The 18,072-nt window shown below is 38.5% G+C and overlaps 1 protein-coding gene across 9 annotated transcripts in view; it reads left to right on the forward strand.

Moving 5' to 3' along the window:
- LOC129764141 (myosin-IIIb-like) overlaps window positions 1–18,072 on the forward strand; it is a 238,785-nt gene that overhangs the window by 202,091 nt on the left and 18,622 nt on the right. For 6 of the 9 annotated variants that reach the window (XR_008741070.1, XM_055762947.1, XM_055762948.1 and 3 more), the window contains 9 exons: window positions 2,244–4,045; window positions 4,105–4,249; window positions 10,460–10,610; window positions 10,702–10,994; window positions 11,061–11,335; window positions 11,397–11,562; window positions 11,624–11,858; window positions 11,922–12,579; window positions 12,672–12,755. Coding sequence is in view for 8 of the 9 variants with exons in the window: in XM_055762947.1 (XP_055618922.1) it covers window positions 2,244–4,045; window positions 4,105–4,249; window positions 10,460–10,610; window positions 10,702–10,994; window positions 11,061–11,335; window positions 11,397–11,562; window positions 11,624–11,858; window positions 11,922–12,579; window positions 12,672–12,755 (3,809 nt within the window). In the remaining variant the exon portion in view is untranslated. The remainder of the gene's footprint in view (window positions 1–2,243; window positions 4,046–4,104; window positions 4,250–10,459; window positions 10,611–10,701; window positions 10,995–11,060; window positions 11,336–11,396; window positions 11,563–11,623; window positions 11,859–11,921; window positions 12,580–12,671; window positions 12,756–18,072) is intronic. The other 3 variants (XM_055762953.1, XM_055762955.1, XM_055762952.1) reach the window with 2 other exon arrangements.

Below are 18,072 nucleotides of genomic sequence, written 5' to 3' on the forward strand. Positions count from 1 at the left end.
GAAATTCGGGGTAAGTTAAAACGGAAACCATAAATTTCACTAAGAATGGCGGATTGACGTGATAAAAATTTATATAGTAAACATTATCTTTCAACTCACCTTATGACGGCTATTACCAGAAAATGAGAATGCCTTAACTCAATCCGCATCTTTGTTTACTTTTCCTTGTTCTGTGAAATCAAAACAAACATTTTTTCGCGCTTACTCAATCGGTCCAAAAACACTGATTTTTTTTTTAAATATCGCCAGAATCGCACGTCAGGTAATCAAATAAGGATAATCAAGTATAGTGGTTCAGGAAACAAAACTGAAAAATCTTTTTTCGTATAGCTCTGAACATTTGAACACACCCCATGTTTTTTCAACCCTGGGGAAAGCTGAAACCAGTTAAAATCGACTATTTTTCAAACATTGCTGCAGATGTCGGATGTTATCTGTCGGTGATTGCTGTATGAATGAATGATGATAAATTAAAAAATAAGAATCATTCATATTTCGTTCCTCAGTATGTTCTACATAATTTATGAATACACAGACATGATACAAGTCAAATTTGTTAATTTGGCAATTAGAGGTCGTTCAAATATTACATAACGTAATGTGTTTACTATTTTGGACTCTTTTTTTTTCTACGTAACATGTAACAAATGATTATTTGCATAAAAATGTTTAAATTTTGTTGGATTCATTCCTAAACAAGTTTCCACTAGCCATCTCCTCCTCCCTTTTTGAGTGCGTTACGTAATATTTGAATATTATCTGATCCAATAAACCTCATTAGTGATCGTTTTGAGTGACTTAACTCTGACATCAAAGCGTCTAAAATAGTATTATTGATGTTATTGTTTCGAATATTAATTCTAGTATGTAGTGTCCATATTGTGTGTATTAGACTACTCCCCGACATCTCACATGTACTAAAACCCTATTTTTCAAATATTTATATGTAATTCTCTCATTTTAGAGTTTCCTAAATCAGTTGTAGGTGGTTCGAGAAGAGAAACCGCACATTAAACTCATGATAGTTCCTCGTTCCAACTTACCCCGCTCTACGTGACAAGTTGATACAATGCATATGATAGCTAAACATTTTAAAAATTAATATTTTTCAAAACATCCAGTGTGAAACCCTATTTTTTATCAAAATTCATCTGTCATATCTTGTATGTGCCGCCAACAGATTTGAATTTAGTGGTTTAGTGATTTTTTTAGATAACTTTCAAGTGGAACTTCGAAAAAATCGTTTCAACTTGCCCCGGTGTACCTTAAATAAAAATGAATCGCCAAATGTGGTAAGCGCAAAACCTGAGGAATAAATGGTCATATTCTAGTCGACTTGATTTTATTTTATTCTTCTCTGCTCGTAGATCATTGTTAAATGAATAACAATTTGTAATTTTGGAAAAACTATGATAGAAAGTTCGAAAAAATTAATTCCCATATGTTCTACAACGACATGCCCGTAGTTGTTAGTCCAATTGGATTTCGCGTTTGCGGAATGAGGCTTTGTGTTCCGTTGGTATGAAGCTAAAATGACAATGGGTTCTCAGGTGGAATAACGTGGTTCGAAAATAAAAATTATGAATGAAAATTTATTTTTCCTTTTTTTTTGTTTCTGTTTTATAATAACTTTCAACATTTTTGGCTGGTTTGTTACTTTAACTTCTATTTTTGGAAAAATATCGGGAGTGCGAATTGAACTCGTGACCTTTAGCGTGAGGGGTACGAATGTTACCACAACGCCAGATCACCTCTCGAACTTTTCTGTGTAAAACATGTATGTAACGGAGAAACATGTTATTTACACATGAATCTTGAGCGAAAATTGTGAAATGTGAAAATTAATTTATATTACTTATATTATATATTTCATATTATTTATTTTATATTATATTAAAAAAAACTATATAATATCGGACTGACCGATATTACGGTACTTCTGCCAACATTAACTAAATGAATAAATAGATCAAATCGGTTCCCTATGGAACAATTCAATTATCAAACTGTTTTCATCAGCCTTAAAACCTAGCCCCAGCAATTGAATCGTCGTAATGCATGCTCGCTTAGAGCCAATTACAGAGCCATAAATAATACCCCCCATAAATTACCCGGTGGTAAAATATGCTTACCCGGTTTGCGTAACAGATATTCCTTTGCGTGCGCAAGTGGCGCGCTCCCAGTACTAGCTTGCTCCAGTGGTCTAATTTCTGGCAAACCTCTGGTTTATTTTTTCGTTTCAGCTATGCACCGGTGGCTCGGTAACTGATCTGGTTCAAGGCCTGCGCAGTCGGGGAGCACGATTGACCAACAACCAGATCGCGTACATTCTTCGCGAAACGATCCACGCGTTGGTGTTCCTGCACGAGAATCACTGTATGCATCGGGACATCAAGGGGCACAACATACTGCTGACGGAGAATGGTCACGTCAAGTTGGTTGACTTTGGGGTGAGCTCACATTTGGCTGCGACGATGGCCAGGAGGAACACTAGCGTTGGAACACCATACTGGATGGCGCCGGAAGTGATCGCGTGCGAGCAGCAACTGGACCAGTCGTACGACTCGCGGTGCGATGTTTGGTCGGTGGGAATAACGGCCATAGAACTGGCCGAAGGGGATCCCCCGCTGTGCGAGCTGCATCCGATGCGGGCACTGTTCCAGATCCCTAGGAATCCTCCCCCGAAGTTGGCCCACCCGGAGCACTACTCGACGATGCTGTCGGAGTTTATCTCCGACTGCTTGGTGAAGGATTTGGAGCAGAGACCATTCTCGAAAGAGTTGGTGACGCATCCGTTTTTGAAGGCGGTGGGACCATATGTTGAGAAAGTTCGACAGGAGCTGAAGAGCGAAATCCAGAAGCAACGTATGGAGGGGCGGACTCAGCGGCAAGCCCAGCCCACGACTAAGTATGGCAAGTTGAAATCGGACCGCAAATCGAAGCCGCAGAAGATTTTCATGGATGACCTGGCGGCGCTGGATGTGTTGACGGAGGACACGATCGTTGAGCAGTTGCAGAAGCGATTTGATAACAATCAAATCTATACGTACATTGGTGACATACTGGTGTCGGTGAATCCATTCGCCCACTTCGGAATGTATACCCCGGGTCATCAGGCAAAGTACGCCGGAAAATCACGGTCGGACAACCCACCGCATATTTTCGCTGTGGCTGACGCTGCCCACCAGGCACTGGTGCATCAGAAGCAGAATCAAGCGATCGTCATCTCCGGGGAAAGTGGTTCGGGGAAAACAGAGAGCGCTAACCTTCTGCTCAAGCAGTTGGTATATCTTGGAAAAGCAGTTACCAAAAACCTTGAGGAGCGAATATTGCAGGTTAATCCAATCATGGAAGCATTCGGAAACGCCCGAACTGGCATCAACTCAAACAGCTCTCGCTTTGGTAAATACCTGGAGTTGACCATGGCTCGCAGTGGAAAGGTCAATGGAGCACGGATCTTCGTATACCTTCTGGAGCAAAGCCGTGTGGTCAAACAGGCCGAGGGAGAAGGCAACTTCCACATTTTCTACTACATGTACGACGGTCTGCAGGCGGAGAAACGCTTGGAGGAATATTATCTGCATCCATCGTACAGAAAGACCCACCGTTACCTACAGGAAACAGCAACATCACCAAAAACCAACGTTGACCGTTGGAAGCAGCTGTTGGCCAGTTTCAAAGTGCTCGGCTTCCGAGACGACGAGGTGGATATGGTGAACCGAGTGCTGGCCGCTATTCTGAATCTGGGCGATCTGGAGTTTGGAGAGATTGTCTCCAACGACAGTACCGATGGGAAGGCTCGCGTTACCGACGTGGCACCGATGCATCGCGTATCCAAGCTGCTCGGAGTGGAGTCGTCCGATCTGTTGGAGGCACTGACCTCCAACTCGGTGGTGACGCGAGGCGAAACAATCACACGACACAACAACGTGGCTGAGGCGTCTACTGCTAGGGACGCCATGGCGAAGGGTTTGTACGGGCGGCTGTTCGATTGGATGGTCAATCAGATAAATCTGCTGCTGGTTCACAACAAGCCGAGTAACAGGTGAGACGTGGTACTTTATTTCATTGACAAATGATTCCAAGCGATTTTTGTTCATTTAGCCCGGATCAACTCGCCGTTGGACTCTTGGATATATTCGGCTTCGAGAACTTCTCGAAGAACTCATTCGAGCAGTTGTGTATCAACATAGCCAACGAGCAGATTCAGTACTACTTCAATCAGCATATATTTACATGGGAACAACAGGTAAGTTGTGCAATCTATAATTCAAGGTTCGAAAAATTGATCCATAAGCCGAGTTTTGAGTCGGAAATGAGAAATCGGAAGTTTGAAATCCGTAAAATGATTTCTTAAATCACGAATCCGAAGTTCTCCGTATTGTTTCTAAAACAAATAATCAAGAATATGGTACCTGAAATTGGAAAACAATTTGTCAATCAATAATCCGGCATGAGCGAATGCAAGAATATGTAATTTGGAATCAAAATCAGGCATTATAGACATATAACCCACCCTTGTATCTGGTATACGTATATTTAATAAATCAAATACTCTATCCGCCTCTGAAATCTGCATCTGGATTATTTATATGAATTGTATATGAAAACATTTTATTTGAATAAAACCGTGATTTTAAATTGATGTCTCGGATATGAAGTTGGGATTAGGAAATATGAAATAAGATATCTCAAACATTAGAGTTGGAACTTGGAATCTTGAAACTTAAACTAAACAGAAATGTGAAATTGGAATATCCGTCTTTCTTGTGGTACCTTCAATCAAGAGTATCAATGTGGCATTCGAATTCAGTATCGGTATCAATTATAGAATCACAATCAGAAGTTAGAAAATATGGGTATTTAGAATCTGTAATCCAAATTTTTAGTTGAGGAGATAACAATCCGCGAATCAGGAATTTATAAATTGAATCCAGGAAACGAGGAATTTGTTTTCTATGTGCTTTTAAAATTTGCATCTGGAATCTAAAACTGGTAATTTGAATTTGAAGTATCGAGGCCAAAACGTAGAATTTGAAAACTGGAACGTTTCTCTTAAGTAGATTTTTAATCTAAAGTCAAAATTAAAGGACACTGTCTGAAATTTAAAACGAGGAATCCAATTTTGGTATACAAAATCCGATTTCATTCAGTGAGCCATGTGGTATACATTTTAATTCGTTCGTGGATTCAAGAGTTTTCGAGTATCTCAAACATTTAAATGGAACTTCGAATCTTGAAACTGAATCAGGAATCGGGAATATTACTCTGGAATTTGGAATCTGAAATTTTTCTATCTTGTATCTGCGACTGGAATCTTATATATCTCGGGAATCCGAAAAAAACATTCTGCATCTAGAATTCTGAATTTAGAGTCTGGAATTCGAAATTTGATCATGAAATTTTATCATGAACCTTAAATCTCAATCTAAAATTTATAGTCTGTGTTCGAAGTCTGGAATATGAATGCGCAATCGAGATCATGATATCTAAAATCTAGTTTCGAAGATATTACATCTCGATTTGTGAATCGAGGTTGAATTTTCAAGTATTTGGAATCAGAAATATTTCCTTCAAATCACGGAATCTTAAAATACGATTTGCGAATCACGAACCCGCCGTGCGCGTATGAAGATGTCTTACAGAAGAATCAGTCCAGAAGCTTGAAAATTTCTAAAGATTTTCAAAAATATGAAGAAATTTGGAATTCCAAATCAGGATAACATGAAATCCGAGCTTGTATCTGGAATTCGTGCAGCATGCAAGAAAATGTTTATCCACCCTCAGTGGAAAATTAGATTTCTTCAATAAAACCTACCAGAACATTTAAACACGGTTCAGTTTATATTCATCCATGTGAAAACAAAGCCAATTTATGCGAGTTCAAAAACAAATTTAATTTTCTTGCATTTGCCACATGATGTTAAAACAGTTAAAAGTTGAAAAATAACGCAAAAAAATATACCAGCCCTCTGGCTCACATAGTTTTAGAACTTCGAGTGACACCCTTCGGTTTCGATAACTGCTCGGCATCATCGTGGCATCGACTCAATCAGAGATTTTCGATCAAATTAAGGTCGGGAGTCTGTGCTGGCCACTCCATAATCTTGATACGCTTTTCCGTGAACCACTGCAAAACCAGCTTTGAGTTGTGCTTCGGATCTTTCGGACACTTCTTTTTCAAACTTTCACCGGTTCGCCGCCATTTTTTTGTGATACCATTAGACCCAAATAGCATTACTTTCGTCTCGTCCGACAAAATAACCTCATTGCATTCATCACTGGTCCATGAAATGTGGTGCGGACAACCATGGCTACTCAAGTGCTACTCTGCCCTTAAGACCTTTCTTATGAAGACAATCTCGTACGGATTTTGATGTCAGTTGAATGGAAAACTCGCTTTCAATCTGTTTCCCAACTTTCGGAGTTGATAGTTCCCGGTTCAGCTCTGCCTTCTTCACGACAGCTCCGTCGATTCGGTCAGTTGTCTTTGAAGGACGCTCCGATCGCTTAGCTGATGAGATAGAACCACGATTTTTGTACATCTGCCTAACTCCTAGCGACCGTATCTCTGTGAAGCTGGACAATATTGACGATATCAAGAGCATTAAATGACAGCTAGACACAATGTTTACATTCAAGAAAGTTGCAGAATACATACTAAAACTCTGTAAAACACTCTTAAATCGTAGCATCCGTTTGGGGGTGGATAAACTATTTTTGTTTCACTTTTTACCTTTTTCATAATTCATCACATAACATTTCAAGAAAAGATAAAAACGCCGTATTTTCGATGGCAATGTGATAAATAAACATAAACTGATAGATCATGGAGGAACACTCATGAAATTAGTGGAAGTGGGTGTTTTGAGGAAGGGCACAGTGAGCGCAAAATTTAAGTAGACTGATTGGAAGCGATTGGAATCGTATACAAATTATATCAAATAGTTTGAGAATTACTGACAAGTGATGTATTAAGTATAGGGCAAACAGAATAAAGCGGCGAATAAATTTTGCACCACTTTTGCGGGATTGCTTCTTTTACTGAATATTTGTCTTCGCTACATACAAGTTGTTCGACGACTTTGTGCACAAAGCTAACGACAATCTAGCTTTACCAGCCGTGTCTTGCATCACCCGCATATTAATCATGACTGAGATAAAATTGCAACCTGGTATCCATATTTATAGATTTCTGTGATTTCTATAATTTGTTGTTGTTGTCTTGAAAAATAGACACTTAGAACTTCTTCAGTCTATTCGACTCTATCAATAGTTTGCTTGCAAGCCATATTACTCGGAGGATTTTTTTTTATCTTTTGAACGAAGTGATTATCATGTCACTTTATTCAGTCGATAAAGAGGTGTTGAGGCTCAAAACTTTGCGCCTCCAACCCAACGCTCTCGTTTTCGAATTCCCCCAAATATTCATACATTCATTCACTGAGAATCACTAAACCAACGATAGTCCTACGTCAACCTCGCGGTTATACCACAAATATAACCCACTTTTGTGTTCTTTAAAACAAAAATATTACAGTTTCAAGATGAAGCCGGTAGACGATGTTGTTATTTTCTTTTCGAAATTGTTCGAAATGTTGGACAAAGGTCAAGGGACCGAAAGGAAATAAAAGGAGTGCGTCATTGAATGGAGAAAAAGACACTTGGATTCCGAATTTGGGTGGGAGTGACCATATGATTCACCGACGAGAGTGGTTTGAAGGATTTCACTGAACTATCCGTAGAGACGACAAGTGGAAATGGCGGTAAGATCGTGGGTCGAGGAAATATAAACAATGGGGATTCCTGGAGGTTCATGTGCATTTATTTTCGTCAGGAAAAGCCATGGATCGAGGTTATCGATTGAAGTCAGACAACAAGCGGTGCAAATTCCTGAAAGATGGAATACAAAATAAAAAGTGATGAAAAAATGGAAATATCAGTGCATGAAACGAGAGTTTTTACTAAACAAAAATATAGATTCCATAGATGAGGATTTTTTCGATGAGATGGCTATTTAACAACAGCGAGCTGTACCATATACACCGGAGCAAAATGGGTGCGCGGAAAGAAGAGTTGAGAAAAATTTCACAGTGTACTCAAAACGAATGGACACTAAGTTTTGGGAAGAGCAGTTAATTTGCAAGTTCAGGTTCTTTCACGGTCGCCATGTGATTGATTTCGTCTTTTTGTTATTTTCGAAGAATAAAGCGCAACTAGATGAAGATACAGAATGAATTTATTCAATATAATTTCTTACCGCTACGAATGTGTTTCCTAACTCTACATAATTCTACAAATGTAGAAATAAGTGGGAGGTGCCTGGACTACGCGATCAGGCCAATCGACAATTGTTGTTTGCCACATGTGGTTAAACATAATTCGATTCTCACAGCGGGTTACCATGTAAGTTTTGTAAATTGATCTTCTTGCTTGCGTGGTCTCGCTGGGTTCTCTGGTGCAATTAATTTATTGGTAATGTGAACAACCTTAGATAAATGGATATCACTAAAGGGCAATGTAGTCAAAAGGGAAAACTTTCATGGGAAGATTTTGAAATGAATTGTTGAGATGCGATTTGATACTTTGGATATGATGTTCAGTCACGCCACGTGCCCAATCGAACTGGAACATCACAGTTGAAAACAAGTCACCATATGGGTTGTGGTTTAAAAAAAAGGTAAAAATAAATTCTTTGCGGATTTTCGGGTCAGAGGTGTTCGTACCTGTGCGATAAAAACTAGACTCAAAGTCAATAAAATGTATATTCGTCGGTTATGATGACCATTCCATGGGGTAATCGAGTCTGGAATCCTGAGACGAGCAAAGTTCAAATCGTCTGTTATATTATTTTCCGTCCGGAAAAATCATTATTATCACTTGATACCGGAAATAATAAAAAGAAAGCCGATGAGTTTGCGAATAATGAAGATGAACTGAGCGCGAAGGAAGAACAAGAGCGAAGAGATTGTGGAGCAATATGTGATCTTGACGATAGAAATGTAATCAGCCATCGTTTGCGAGATAGTTGATGTTGTACCACAGCAGATCATATTGCAATGTTAACAATCAATGTGGATCCACAGACTTATGAGCAAGCGAAGAAATCAGATAATCACGTACAATGGCAGCAAGCAATGGACGAAGAATACAACTCACTTGTTAAAAAGTTGATGGTTCTGAGCACGGAGGCACGGACGCGATCTTTACATAGGACTTTGATTGTGTGTAGTAATTGAGACCTTTTCCAAGTTCTAAATCAACAGCCAGTTAAATTCATTCTTTGCATTTTTTTACATAACCAAAAAACATGCTCGATATAATTACATCCTGGACCACAATTCCATAAATTGTTAGTAGCAAGACCTACACGTGAAAACGTGAATTGAGCACGAATTGATTGGACAACAACCCGAACTTCAATCTAATAAAATTTCTATCGACGTTTAACCTTTTGAGCCAGGCTCTCGTCAAATCTTTGGGGAGTATAGAGTGAAATCATCCAATATCATCTTCAAGATCATTCCTAAATCATCCATCCATTGATTTTGACAACTGATAAATGCCTATTATCGGCAAATCGAGAATAATTCATAATACGCATCTAATCAATTGTAGGCGAAAAGATTCCTCGTTGCGTTATGGGGGAAAACGAGGCTAGTAAAATCGAAAAAAACATACTCATTTGAATTGTCAAATTGTTGACTTTATTTTTACTATATTCACTGTTCATGTCTTGAGCCAAAAAAATTCTGGATAAATTTCCTGTCCAATGGTATATAACACAACATATGTCACGATAACGATTTTGAGTAATATGCGTTTGAAAACTCTTAATGAATTAACGAAATTTAATTTCTAAGCAATGCAAATCATTTCCATGTGTTTTTGTGCGCAGAATTTGGGTGATTTTGAGGCAGATGCAGATATAAGGTTTCCGTATCGGGAGGCAGTTGGGAGTTCAATGTATCTGGCAGTGGCAACAAGACCGGACATATATTGGAATTGTTGGAAATACGAGTTAATATCCGGTGAAACCCACTGCAGCTCATGTCAATGCATTAAAACGTATTTTGAAGTACATTCGCGGCACAATGAACATGGGAATTTATTTCAAGTCTGGAAATGATGTATTTTTCAGTTGATATAGCGATGCAGATTATGCTGGAGATCTCGTCATTAGAAGATCTACATCTGGCTGTGTATTTAAGCTAGGAATTAGTATTATCAGTTGGGGCTCGGAGCGTGAAAGATCTGTAGACAACAGAATCCGAGTACATGACAGCAGCATATGCCTCAAAAGAGCTCAGTTGATTGAATTTGAAAATTAAATGAGCTGTTGAAACAAAAATTAAATACTCCGACACTTAGTTTTGTGCTCGCAACGAACACAGTTCTGTTTTATCCCCCATATAAACACAAAACAGTTGAAATATTCTTAAAGCTCCTTTTCCCACAGGAATACATGGCTGAGGGGATTCCGGTGGACCTGGTTGAGTTTGCAGACAATCGTCCAGTTCTGGATATGCTATTGAGTCGCCCTCTCGGATTACTCGCTCTTCTAGATGAAGAATCTCGTTTTCCAAGGTCCAACGATCGATCACTCATCGGTAACATCCTCACTCATAAATGTTCCGAACAGATAATGGCAACCTTCTTCTTCTTCTTCTTCTTCTTCTTCTTCTTCTAAACCGTTCACAGAGAAGTTCCACAACAACATCAAGTCGAAATTCTACCAACGACCAAAGTCGGATGCCGTGTGCTTCGCGATCCACCACTTTGCCGGTCGGGTGGTCTACCAGGCGGACGGATTCCTGGAGAAGAACCGCAACTTCCTGCCGGCAGAGATTATCCAGCTCATCCGCCAGAGTCAGTATGACATGATTCGTTTCCTGTTCCAGTGTCCCATAACTAAAACAGGTAACCTGTACTCTGCTATCCACGACACCGGATCGCGCCAGAATGTGTCCAACCTGATTAAGGTGGATACAAAGGTGGGTTGGGTTGAGTTTAGGGGGTTCTCGGTACTATGATATTAATACACTCCGTCTTCGCCACAGGAAAAGTTCAACTCTCGCGGACTTGCATCGCAATCGAGAGCTCAGCAGACGGTGGCCACCTACTTTCGCTACTCGTTGATGGATCTGTTGCAGAAGATGGTCACCGGGACGCCCCAGTTCATCCGCTGCATCAAGCCGAACGACATGAAGGCAGCGAAGAGCTTCGAGCCCGCCAAAGTGCTGAAGCAGCTGCGCTACACCGGAGTCCTGGAGACGATTCGGATCCGCCAACATGGGTTCAGCCATCGTCTGACGTTCGCTGAGTTCTTGAAAAGGTACGTACGGGGCGTTTTGGGTGATCGATAGATCCTTATTGTTATGTTCTTCCCTTTCCAGATACTACTTCCTCGGCTACGGATTCGAGGAACGCGTCGTCGCTAGCCGAGAATCGTGTCGTTTACTTTTAGTGCGTCTAAAAATGGATGGATGGGCTCTCGGGAAATCCAAGGTGTTCCTCAAGTACTATCACATTGAGTATCTCTCGAAGCTGTACGAGGAACACGTGAGTACACACCTCTCTCTCTGATTGTGACCCATCACTCACCAGATATTCCTTCCCATAGGTTGGTAAAATCATTTTGGTGCAAGCTTGCGTACGTCGTTGGTTGGCGAAGTCTCACTTCAAACGTGAGAAGCAACAGGTGCTGGCAATGAGTGCCGTCACTCTACAGAAGCACGTTCGTGGCTGGCTGACGCGGCGACGCATGAACAAGCTCATGCGCGAGAGGAAGGAGAAGGAACGTCTTGAGCAGGAGCGGCTCGAGAAAGAGCGGCTGGCTAGGGAAAAGAAGAACAATGGTGATACTCAACATTTAAAAGTCAACAGAACAAACCTTATAGAATTATTAAAAATATTTTCAGAACAAAACAAGGTGAAACAGGCCCTCGCCAAGGCGAAGTTGATCCATCAGTACACCAACAACGAGTTGAACAAACCCTCGGAGAAACACTCGGTCGATGTGAACAACAAGGAGAACGAAAAGGCAGCCATCGTTATCCAGAGTTACTACCGAGGTTACACCATCCGCAAGATGAAACTGACGCCGGAGATGGAAGCCAAGACCAAGTACATTCTCGGGATCGCCAAGAACCGGGTCGAAGCCCAGCGAATGATGCAGAAGGAGGGTTTCTCCAAGGAGGATGCCGCCCGGATCATCCAACGGTTCTATAGAACCCACAAGAGCAAGAAGAGCAGCAATCGGGAGAGCAGCCGTCGGAAGGGACAAGCCCCCCAACCCGTGAAACCTCTCTCGGCCAAGGATCAGCAGGTGGATCTGATAGCCTTCTCACAGAACGTGCATATGCTGAACCAGGAAGTGCACAAAAATCTGCGCGCCAATAAGACCGGTGTGCCGTTGGAGGCCATAGAAAAGCTCCCTAACGACTATAAGCGGCCGCCGGGATTTGTGTTGGTTCCTGGCCTGTTGGGGACAGTCCCCGGTGGAGAGTTCACCAAGTATAGCTCTTTCCGCACTGGAGTCGACTGTGACCATGAGATGACCAAAGAACTAATTCAAAGGTAAGATATACATTTTCACCCAGTGAAAACTAAACTTGTTTTTAACAATTGCTTTTTATCTGGCACAAAAAAAATTGATAAACAAATTGAAGCCCTTCTTCGTCGAACGAATTCGACGATATCTCGCCGTGGGACATGCCATTCTACGAACTGGAGCGGCACCTCCGTTCGCAAAGGTTTTTACAACTGTTTCTGGCTCTGCTATTGGCGTTCATGCTGTTCGGTTGGTTTTTCCTGTGGGTGTATAGCTGGGGATGAGAGTGGAAGGATGTGCGTGCGAGCGAGAGCGAGTGATGGCCGATCGTGGGGAAAACCAAACCAAACAAACCTTCGCTTGGATGCTGGATGCTCGTAACAAGCTAGTTGTAGCACGGCAAAGCGTGAGGTTCGTTGAGGGAAGAATTTATCCCGCGATAGCGGCGGTTTTCCGTGATATATTTGCTAGTTTTAGTTTCGCTGCGTCCATGCTTCTCGTAAGCTTGATAAATGTTGTATCATTCATTCGTATCATTCGTACCATTTACCGTGGATATTTTACCGGTATTCAAGAATCCCCAGTTTATCATTTGAGTGTGCTTCTCTACGAAATGTGTCAATCTATTGGATATGATATAGACATTAATAGAATAAAAAGTAAAATTTCTTTCAGTTCACAGAATTGAGATATATCATGTTCCACTCCTTCTTTCCTTTAAGCAAAAAGCTTCGCAAGACTTTTGGGATTTTTTAAATTCCCATTCCAATTATCATGCTTCGCGATGCTTTACCCACCCTTCAAATTGAGCTTGTGGCTTCAATGTCGATATAAGTCCCTTTCGTATCTGAATTCTAGACTATCGAAATGCAACATCCAATAACCATGCTACTGTTTTAGGAAAAACATTGTGATTCATATTTATATAACTATGTTTCACTTCTCGTAAATTACCAATAGTTAAATGCATTCCTACCAGGCAAAATGGTCCACCTGAATTTCTCGGAAATCAGCATGAATACAAATGTAAATGTTTTATTGAATCCGGTTTCCGATATATTTTTATATTATTTCTGCGAGTATTTTTTGATTATCGGGTGTTGAGTGATGAAAGAAAGGAGACATTTACTTTCTTAATTCGATATTTTCTGCTTCAGATTGGTTCTAGGACTGTGTGTGCTGTTAGAAGGATATTCTGATGGAAGAAACAAACTTATGTAATATTCTCAAATATTCTCAAAATTAAAATTCATTTTTTTTAAATATGTTTTCTTTTTAAATTCAGAAAAATAGATATGAATAGCCCTTACCATTTTCAACAAATCACTCATACATCGCAAGATAGGCACTTTTGAAGTAAACGAGTTTTAATAAAATCTGACACTTTGTCCAATACACTTCATTGCTATCTTGAGTGTAAACAAAATTAGGACCAGTTGTATTTTTTTCAGAGAAAGCATGGAAAGTTGTTGTAGGAGAAACTTTTTCCCTGTAAAAGTGCCCATCAAGTGTGTGGGTAACTTGTTGGAAATTGTAAGGGCCATTCATGCTCCCGTGGCCGACTGGTTAGCGTCAATCCTAACATGCCGGGGGTTCGGGTTCGATTCCCGTTCTGGTCGAGGAAATTTTTCTTCTAATAAATTTCCTCTGACTTGCACTGTGGTCACGCGTATTCTAGAGCTTGCCACTCAGAATACATTCAAGGCGTGTTATTTGGCATAGAAATCTCAACTAAGCACTAATGAAAATGACGCAAGTAATACTACGTTGAGACGGCGGAGTTCCTCTAGGAACGTTAGTGCCATATAAGAAGAAGAAGAAGAAGGGCCATTCATAGAATTTTTTTAGAGAATTTTGAAAAGATACGTTTTTGAGAATAATGAATTTCTATTTTTAAAATATTTTTTAGAATTTTGTAGTTATTCTAGTTTTTGGATTATAAATTTTTGTGAACAAATAAGAAAAAAAGGCCCTTTTCAAAATTCTTTTTCGAATATTTTAGGTATACTAAGTTGCTCAAATAACCAATGTCTACACACCCACAATGTTTCACTGCACAATGCACAATGGTCCAGGAGATGCATTTAAATAGAAATTAGCATTTAGAGCTCGACAGTTATTCTCTAGACAAAAACTGTCCTAGACAAAGTTTTTACATATGATAGAACGCTCATTTTAATGTTATCAAAAATAGGGTGACCAAAATAGTCGATGAAAATCAACAAAATATAACTTTCTTATCTTTAGAGTTCGACAATGTTGTAATCCCAGTTATGTGAGATATCTTTGTAGAACAAAGTTTTTATATATTTCTTGAAATAATCGCTATAGCGCCTTTTATATGTTACGTTAGGGTCACAATGAAAAAAAAAACATTTTTTTTTCGCTCTAACTTTTATATTTCAAATTCTACATGCAAACTCTGTTCAAGAGACTTTAAGAGCATACCAATACAAACATTTTGCGATGCAGAACTCGTCAATATCTCAACTTCACTCGTAGTTATTGATATTTCTTCCCAAAAAAATGTGCTCTCTTCAATTGTTTGTCATTCTTTCTGGGGAAAGCGTAAACAAATTTTATTGGCGGCATTTGAAAGAGCATATTTAACTCTACATGATGTGTGATTTTCAATACTATGTTATTTTTCGTGTTTGAGTAAATTAAAATTGAAATCATGACTTTTTGGGTAAAAAACCATCAATAACTTTGAGTATGATCCCAAAAAACAGGCTTTTTTCATTTGTTAGTCATTCTTTTTTGGGCAAACATAAGAAATATTTGTTGACGGAATTTGAAAGAACATATTTCACTCTATATAATATCTGATTTTCAAAACAATGTTATTTTGAGTGTTTGAGTAAAATAAAAATGAAATCATTATTTCTTGGATGAAAATGCATCAATAACTATGAGCATGATTAAGATATTGTCCTGCATCGCAAAATGATTGTATCGATAAGCTCTAAAATTCAGAAGACTGTTTTAATGAAGAATTTGAAATATGAAAGTTAAAGCAAAAAAAAAGACGTCATCCTAATGCAAATTAGAAAAAAAGCGTTAAATCGATTATTTTAAAAGATAGAAAAAAGGTTTGCTCTACAAAGTTGTTTAAAATAACTGGGGCTACAACATTGTTGAACTATGTTTATCTCTATAAAGATAAGAAAGAATTGATGTTTATGTCTATACAGATAAGAAAGTTAGATTTTTCATTTCATCGACAATTTTGGTAACCCTATTTTTGATCACAACATAACCCGAAAATATCACAACATAAACATAAAAACATAAAAATGAGCGCTCTATCATATGTAATAACTTTGTCGAAGACAGTTTTTGTCTAAACAATAAATATCTCCCACAAAGTTATTTTGAGCGCTTTCTATCTGAGTAGCATTAGGGTAACTATGAAAAAACGGGGTTTTTCACTCTAACTTTTATATTTCAAATTCTACATCAAAATGGCCTTCTTACGACTTTTAGAGATTATCTATACCATCATTTTGCGATGCAGAACAATATCTTAATCCTGCTCAAAGTTATTGATGGATTTTCATCCAAGAACTAATGATTTCAATTTTATTTTACTCAAACACTCAAAATAACATTGTTTGAAAATCAGATATTATATAGAGTGAAATCTGTTCTTTCAAATTCCGTCAACAAATATTTTTTATGTTTGCCCAAAAAAGAATGACTAACCAATGAAAAAAGCCTGTTTTTTGGGAAGAAATATCAATAATTTTGAGTAAGGTTGAGATATTGACAAGTTCTGTATCGAAAAATGTTTGTATTAGTAAGCTCTAAAAGTCTTTCGAAGACAGTTTACATGTGAAATTTGAAATATAAAAGTCAGAGCAAAAAAACAGTTTTTGGTGACCCTAACACAACTTAGAAAAAAGGCCCTATATCGGTTATTTCAAGCGATAGAGGAAAACATTGTTCTAGATAGATATCTCAATTAATTGTAGCTACAACATTGTCGAACTATGTTTTTAGATAGAGAAAAAGATAAGTAAGTTAAATTTATTATTTCATCGACAATTTTGGTCAGCCTTTTCTTGATAACATAAAAATTAATGAGTAACAACTTTGTCTAAGACAGTTTTTGTCCAGAGAATAACTGTGGAGCTCTAAATGCTAATTTCCACTTAAATGCACCTCCTGGACCATTGTGCACTGTTATGTGAGATGGTGCTGCCAACTCCTAAGACGAGTTGGCTTGAAATTCGTCTATGGACTTTTGACATAGGACTATGTCTTTGATTTCTATATAGGGGGGTCACTCTACGAAAAATGTAACGATTTATTAAGAGTTTTCAAACGCATATTACTCAAAATGGTTATTGCGACATATGTTGTGTTATATATCATTAGACAGGAAATTTATCCATATTTTTTTTTGCTTGAACATGAACAGTGAATATAGTAAAAACAAGTAAACAATTTGACGATTTAATTGGATATGTTTTCTTTCGACTGCACTGCACTACTCGCTTTCTCCCTGACGGAACAAGCAATCTTTTTGCCTAAATTCAGGCGTTAGCCCATAATGTGAGTTGATGCGTAAAATGAATTATTCTCCATTTCATGTTTTTATCGTGTATGTCTCACTACTAACAATTTGTGTAATTGTGCTCCAGGATGTCATAATATCGAGTATGTTGTTTGGTTATGTGAAAATGCAAAAAAATTAATTTAAATGGCTGCTGATTTAGAAGATTGAAAAGGTATACCCACGTAAATCAGATTATGATAGCTTGAGTAGTCGCGATTTTACATGGCTATACAGTTATTACAAACAATGTTCCGAACAACGTGGTAACGAAGGAGATAATGTTATTTTTATCTATAATATATTTTTGCAGTCATAGATTGATTTGACTCAGGCTTATAATTATGTAGGTCTTAACTATTTAGACTTGTGTTTAAAAATGATACATGATGACTCTTTGTTTTCTTCTGCATGATTGAATAAACAGAAGAAAAGGGTTGTAATGGCTTTAATGATGTTTTTGGATACATTTTTGAACAGAATGCGGTACTGAATTCTACCACGTTATGTCGTCTAACCCGTTTAAAGGATACAAGTAGATACAGGAAACGGTTTTTCCAGGGCATCCATTTGATGTATCAAAAGAGAAAAAATACAGATTTTGAACAATGAAAAACTCAATTTAAATGCAGTTACTACACACAATCACAGTCCTATGTCAAGATCCCTTCCGTGCCCCTAGGCTCAGACCCATCAACTTTTATATTTTGGGAACATAGTTTTCACGATTTATCTTTTTTGTATCAGCCAATTATTCATATTTGTGAAACCAATACAGAACGGTAAGATTTTATCAAAAGACATTATATTTTGATCGTTGATATCTCTTCGCCTGACGAGGAAAGAGTTCAGAGTTCGAAAGCTCAAAATTGCTTAGAGAAAAAATTATAGAAAACCGTTTTTTTATCCCTTTTATTTATTTTAGGCTCATTAGCATTTTAGCTGTAACAGAGCCGAATTT

This window comes from Toxorhynchites rutilus, chromosome 2 (assembly GCF_029784135.1).
Source record: "Toxorhynchites rutilus septentrionalis strain SRP chromosome 2, ASM2978413v1, whole genome shotgun sequence".
NCBI lineage: Eukaryota > Metazoa > Arthropoda > Insecta > Diptera > Culicidae > Toxorhynchites > Toxorhynchites rutilus.